The following is a 7,201-nucleotide window of genomic DNA, read 5'->3' on the forward strand; positions in this document are numbered from 1 at the left end:
GTTATTATTATTATTATTATTATTGGTAGCTACTAAAGGGAGCTCTGTCTCAGATCTGCCAGAATATGGACCTTTTGAAATAAAAAAACTTCCACGACAAAATAGTATTGTTAAAGATTCTGCAACATTAAATGTTATACAAACAGAAGAATTGGATAATTTAAATCAAAGGTAATTATTTAATTTTAAAATTATGATAATTTTATTTTTATTTTTGAACCTATATATTTCTAAAAAAAAAAATTATATCTATTTATCAAATACATTTTTTCTTTATTTCCAGAATAATTCGAAACTTAGAATCGCCATTAAAAAGTCCTATTCGTACACCAGTCACAGAAAATGATCCGTTAGGTGCTTTAATTAATGATGAAACTCCGATTGTTTCACCTTCTGAAGAAAATGATTCAAATTGTTCAACAAGTACTTTAACTGTTTGTAATAATGCTGAAGAACGACCAGGAGGACCACTTTTATTTCGAAGGTAAGTTTTTTTAAATAATTAATAAATGATGCATAAGAACAATTTCTTTAAAATTACCATAAGATTTCTTAAGAATTCAACGTAAAAACTTAAAAATAATATTTTGAGATATCTATTATCGATTATAAAAAATAAGAGACTAGTTCTTATAAAACAAAAAATGATCTATTTATTTAATAGAATAATGAATATAAAAATTAAAAATTATGATTTTAAAAATATAAAAAAAAGATACACATATATACAAGCAAAAACGAACGAATTAATTCATCTTTACTTTTTTCTCTAAATTTTAATCATACGAATTTTCATTTTATAATAATAACTTATAATGATTATGATTTAATTTTTCAATGATATCTTCTCGATTTCATCTATATTTTTTTTACAATCTATGTATTTGCATGTTTTCTTTTTTTGCTCTGTTTTTCACTTAGTGAAAAAAAGTAATTTTTAATTCATAGTTTTTTTTTAAATTTTCAATAGTCAAACATTTTTCATCACGTGATCGTCTCAAATATTTAGTTCAAAAAAAATATTTTTTTAAAACTTTTAATTTTCTAAAATAAATATTTATCATATTTCTATTGTTTTATATTCAAACAATATTTATCTTTTTAATGAAATTCTATCATTTTAATATAAAAAATCAATGTTTACAGCAATACTTCCTTTTTCAAAAATAATTTCTTTATATGATTTATGATCATATTTTTGTAAAAAATTACAATTATTTAGTGCAAATTCAGAGTACATTTTTTTCAATTTATTTTCATAAATTCCAATATTCAAATATTTTTAAGAATAATTGTATATTTTAAAAATTAATAAATAAATAATAGAAAGATTTCATGCTTTGAAATTCAATTTTAATTTAAAAATTTAAAAAAGTATTGTAACAACACAAAACAACAAGAATATAATAAAATTGATAAAAATACAATATATTAATGCACAAAATATTTTTATTTATTTTTTCCTGCAAAAAAAATTTTCAGGAATAATATAAAGTTTAATATAAAGTTAAGAATCACATAATTTTTCAAAAGATTTTAAAAATTCTTCTAATTTATTTGCATTTAATTTCCTTATATTTAAGATACTTTTGAATATGCAATAAAAAAATTGTTTTTTAAATTTAAATTTTAATTTTATGAAATAATAAAATATTATCTGTAATCAAATTAAAATATTAAGAAGAATATATAAAAAATAAAATAATATTGTATCTAAATATATCGATAAATTCGATCTTATTATTTTCTTATCACATCACATGTTTTATATCATTTCTTGTCCATATACATCATTATTATAATTGTTATTTATATTACAGTAATATTCTGCCTCGTAGTGCAACATTTCATCAAACAGTAGATGAAATTGGTGTAGCGATAGGTGGTCATTTACAAAGAAGTGAAACTATGCCACATTCTGTTGCACAGCAAGGCGAACAGGATAAGGAAAGAGAACGACTAGAAATAAGCAGTCTTTGGTCTCAAAAGGACAGCGTTACCTCCAGTCTTTCAAGTTTAGGTTCAAGTTTGAAATTGAGCTTCGGGTAAGGCAAATTACTATTATTTACTAACATAAACTTACAAATTATCCATTAACTCTTCACAATTTCAATATTTAATTTCACACAGCGGTTCTCAACCGTTTTGCCTGTGGCCCAACATACAGGGTGATTCTCTCGCTAGAAGCCCCTAAAGCAGTAGCTGCAATTCGTCCGATCGTAACATAATAACGACATCAAAGGTCGATACTGTCTCTGCATCATCCACCGCAAAATATTCTTTTTTAAAACAGGTGTTAAAAATGGCTTTCACAGTCTAAGTCACTCTAAATTTTCGAACATTTATAATATAATCTGTATAATAGTAATCACCTGGGCTAAACTTCGTTTTACGAGACATTTTTTATTTATTTTTTTATTATTTAATTGTATTTGATGAATAGAAATAAAAGAAATTATTATTAATATAAATTAAAGGAATCATCGTATCAAAAATTATGAGTGTTTAAAAATGCACATTTTATGAGCTATTTTAAAATTCGTAGATATTGCTTTTGTAACATATGACTAATTAATGCTTAATTACAGACAAGATATTGTCTATATAATGGTAAACAAATTCGATAAATATTTAGAAAAAAGACCATCTCCATTTTAATGACCTTAACAATATATTTCAAGGTCATAAAAATCGGTAAAATAATTTTTTTTTCTAAATAATTATCACATATCACAATAGTTATTATATTTATTTATATTATTCTCATTACATTGTTTATATTATTCTCATTACATGTTTTCATTCTTTTTTATTCTAATTTTACTTTTCAAAACTAAAATTAGAATAACTAGAGATTTAGAATAATTAAAATTATAATTAATATTTTAGAAAACTATCCATCGATATTCTCTAGATAGAATATCACAATATACTTATATCTCTTCAATAAAGCTGTTTATAAAGCATAGAGTCAATCCAATTAGAATTGCTTTCTTCTATTTTTTTTCTTTCCTAATTATCATAAAATATTTCATTATAACATTTATATATAAATTTATAATTAAAATATTTATATAAATATTTATATATTTATTATATAATTTTATTATATTTATTATTATATACACAAAAATAACGAAAATGAATGATGTATAAATAATGTAAATATAAAAGAAAGAGTTTCAAAATTTATTTTTAAAAGTATGATATTAATAAAATTTTAATATTTTAATATTTTAATATTTTTTTCAATAAGATTAATTAATTTCATTACTTTTATAAGAAAAATTTTGAAGATGATAATCTATGATTATTAAAAGTTTATAAAAATATTTTCAATTTTCATTGAAAAAAGTAAAAAGAACTTAATAAATATTTTAGTCAATTTTATAATTTATTGAATGTAGATAAATCACAAAACCTTTTCGCTTTTTTTAAAATTATTATTAAAATCATCTTTCCATAGAATTCAATAGAAGAATTTAATTGAACGCTTTTTCACATATTACTTTTCCATTTTGTATTATACAATATAAATTTATTTTATTCATAATTGTGAAACCATTAAATATATTTATGATATCTAGATTATATTTTTAAATTTAATTTTTGAATCTTCAAAAAAAAATCCGAATTTTTTTTGTTCCATTTCTATTTCTTCATTTTATAAAAAGATACATAATATCAAATTTTTCGTAAATATTTTAAATTTTATGCTAAAAAAATTTATTTTAGATTCTATAATAATCTCTTTTCACTTATTTTGATGAAAATTGTTAATTCTTTAAGTTTTAGATTATTTTCTACATATTAACTTAATTATATCAAATCATTATCAAGAATATTATTTGTTTCAGTCCTACTAGTTTGACGGGAAAAAAATCCAATGAAATAATACTTGGTGGTTTAAATAGTTTAAAATCTGCTGCTACGACAGTAGTTAAAAAATTTGACGAAATTAAAGAAGCTATTTCTGCAACAAGTACTCCGGTGAAATTAAAGGAACGCGAATATAAAATAACGCATGGAGCATCGCATGAATCGTTGGATTCTATGACGGATGGTTCTTTACAAGATAGAAATGAACCTCTTAAAGTAACTGGTTTGTAAAAATTAAATTTTTTATTTATATAACAAAAAAAAAATGAAAAAAGTATACAAAATTATAGGATAAGAGGTCCAAATAATGTCCCTCTAATGTTTTTTTAATTTGTATTCAAATTTTCATAAAAATTTATTTATTTATTAACAAAAGTATAATAAAACTTTAATATGTAATAAAAGTTTCAAAGATTTTCATAAATAGTTGAAATTAGTGATATTAAAGAATACTATATATTGAATAAGTGCCAAAAATCAAATTTCAAACTATATATTTATTTAAAAATGATATTTAATTATTATAAATTATTAAATTATAATATGATATTAAATATATTAATTAAAAAATGATATTAAAATCTGACATAACTTAATGAGAATTTTTTTTATATTTTGCTGAATATACAAAAAAAACAATGAGTGAAAGATAAAAAAAGTCAAGAATCACAATAAATATATCAATGATATTGATGTCAAACAAAATTTCTAATAATAGCAATAACTATTATTTATATACTGAATATTTATATATTCCAATTTTTGCTTATCTAAATCTCATTGTAATAAGCAAATATTAAAATTATAAAAACGAAGCTTACAAAATTCTTCAGAAATATTCCAAAAGTATTTTAATCCATTGATAATAAGAGTTTTAAAAAGAATCAATGGATTTTTTTGCAAGATATTATATTTATATGATATTTTAATATTTAATATTATTTAATTATTCTCATTAAACTTTCGAGTTCGAATTTTAATTCTTTAACATGTTCTCGAAATCGGCATCTGTTTCATCAAAATCGGTATATAAAAATAGAATATATCTTTTGTTAATACAATTAATTTTTTATTATTATTAATAAATTGAAGGATAAAATTCGGTCTTCTTATCCTGTATATATGTACTACGTACGTATGAATTCCAAACAATTCGCTATCATATTTAAATAGGAGATGGAAATCTAGATCCGTATGCATTATACGATTTAGCTGAATGTTTATATCCAAAAGGATCAAGAGAATTAGAAGAACGGATTGCTATTGAGCTTGTACTATCTAGTGCAAGTAGATGTCATCATTGTGCCACTATTCTTTATGATGAAGAAATAATGGCTGGTTGGCAGCCAGAAGATTCGAATTTAAACACAGTTTGTCAGTACTGTGATAAAGCAACAGTACCTCTACTTACTATTACAATATTAGATTATAGGTATGTTAAATTTACAAAGTTATTTAAATATAATTTTTTCTATAAATTGTATATTATTATATATATATATATTTTACATATGTATATTATTTATATTTTCTTATTTATAAAGATGCGAAGAAAATGAAAAGAAAAGTGATCCTCTAATGGGAGCTTTGGTTGAATTATTAGATAAACCAAGAGAATTATTAGAACCTATTACGGTGCCATACTTAAATCCTCTAGTTTTAAGAAAAGAACTAGAAAGTGTTTTAAGTCAAGAGGGTGACGCGTGTCTTATTAAACATAAGTTTATTGAGGAACATCCAATAGTATATTGGAATCTTATATGGTATTTCGAAAGAATTAATTTAACGAGTCATCTACCTGATCTGTGGCTAAGCAATGATAAGAAGAAAGAACACATAAATTATAATGCTGTAGGTGTCAAAACTATGTGGGATAACGAAAGACTTCACATGGATCGCTTACCTATGTATCTTCAATGGAAGTTAAATATTGCAGATGACAAAACGTAAGTTAAACTTTCTATAATAATAAAATATATAATATATATATAGCTATCTAATATTAGTAATAAAAAAACATCTTTATTTTATTCATAATTTATTTATAATAATTTATTTATTAATAATTTCATTATTGATCGATTTGAATCGATATAATATTAATAATGATAATGTAAAAACGATTAGTATATATAGAAATATTGACATCACTAAAATATCAGCATATCATTTAATGCCTGAAAAAAAAATCCTAAATATTCTGTGTTTTTATAAATTTAAAATAGAAATTTTCTTTTTCAAATTATTCTTATAACTGATATTTTCTAAGTAATATATAAATTATTGAATGCAACATCTATAAAAATCTATTATTTTAAAAATTTAATAATCAAGAAATAAAAAAAATCAAAGAAATTAAAAAATCAAATAATCAAAGAATAAAAAAAAAAAGAAATATTTTTAAATTTCATTTTTATCATTTCGAAATTTTATTATAAAAAAATTTATAGACAAAAAATTTTCTAAAAAATTATTGTGTCGAAATTATTCATAGATAATGTTTTTAAATTTTAGAAATAATTAATTCTTTAATAGAATAAAATATCATCATAATTTTATAAATATAGAAAGATTTCAATTAATATCTTTTTTAAATCAAGAACATAAATAACATAGTTTTCATTTGCATGACTATTATATTTTAATTATTTTTTATTATTTTTTATTTATAATGATTATTAGTGAATAAAAGATCTTTAAAAATTCTTATTTATAAAAATTTACTCCATTTATAATTTTTCATTTATTATTTTTATATATTTTAGATTAATGCAATCGGTAATCACAAACGTTCGACGAAATGATTTAGCGGAACCTATAAAAAGAGTGGCCTTAGAAAGAAATAAAAATCAATCATCTAATCAACCACTATTTTCTATATATCGAGATATTTTGTTTCTGGCATTTACAGTTTTGGGAAGAGGAAATATTGACCAAAGTATGTTAATTTTTATTAAATTATAAAATAGAATTTATTTTATTTCTTTTATTTATTTAAATATTTATTTATATTTTAATCTACTGCACGCATATAATAAAAAAGATAATTAAATTTTATTACAAATATAATTTATGAAAATGTTTTATTATTAATATTAAAATATTCAATATGGCATCAAAAATCGAAAGTATGTCTCCGTAAAAGATACTGATTTTTGAAAATTATAAAATAAATTCTGAAACAGTAAAAAATACAATGAAATCTAAAATAACTATGTATATTAATAATAATACTTTTTTTAATTTTATTGAACGTGTATATAAAAAAAAAGTTGAATACATGGAAAACTCTTTTTCATTTTTTCAATTTCAGGAGAAAATT

General features: G+C 20.8%; 1 protein-coding gene across 4 annotated transcripts in view; it reads left to right on the forward strand.

Moving 5' to 3' along the window:
* LOC102672256 (DENN domain-containing protein Crag) overlaps positions 1 to 7,201 on the forward strand; it is a 19,386-nt gene that overhangs the window by 10,989 nt on the left and 1,196 nt on the right. For 3 of the 4 annotated variants that reach the window (XM_006615869.2, XM_006615871.2, XM_006615873.2), the window contains 7 exons: positions 30 to 171; positions 284 to 484; positions 1,821 to 2,045; positions 3,858 to 4,102; positions 5,053 to 5,311; positions 5,424 to 5,825; positions 6,645 to 6,817. In XM_006615869.2, the coding sequence (XP_006615932.1) occupies positions 30 to 171; positions 284 to 484; positions 1,821 to 2,045; positions 3,858 to 4,102; positions 5,053 to 5,311; positions 5,424 to 5,825; positions 6,645 to 6,817 (1,647 nt within the window). The remainder of the gene's footprint in view (positions 1 to 29; positions 172 to 283; positions 485 to 1,820; positions 2,046 to 3,857; positions 4,103 to 5,052; positions 5,312 to 5,423; positions 5,826 to 6,644; positions 6,818 to 7,201) is intronic. The other variant, XM_006615870.2, reaches the window with a different exon arrangement.

The sequence above is a fragment of the Apis dorsata genome, unplaced genomic scaffold, assembly GCF_000469605.1.
Source record: "Apis dorsata unplaced genomic scaffold, Apis dorsata 1.3 scaffold_247, whole genome shotgun sequence".
Lineage (NCBI taxonomy): Eukaryota > Metazoa > Arthropoda > Insecta > Hymenoptera > Apidae > Apis > Apis dorsata.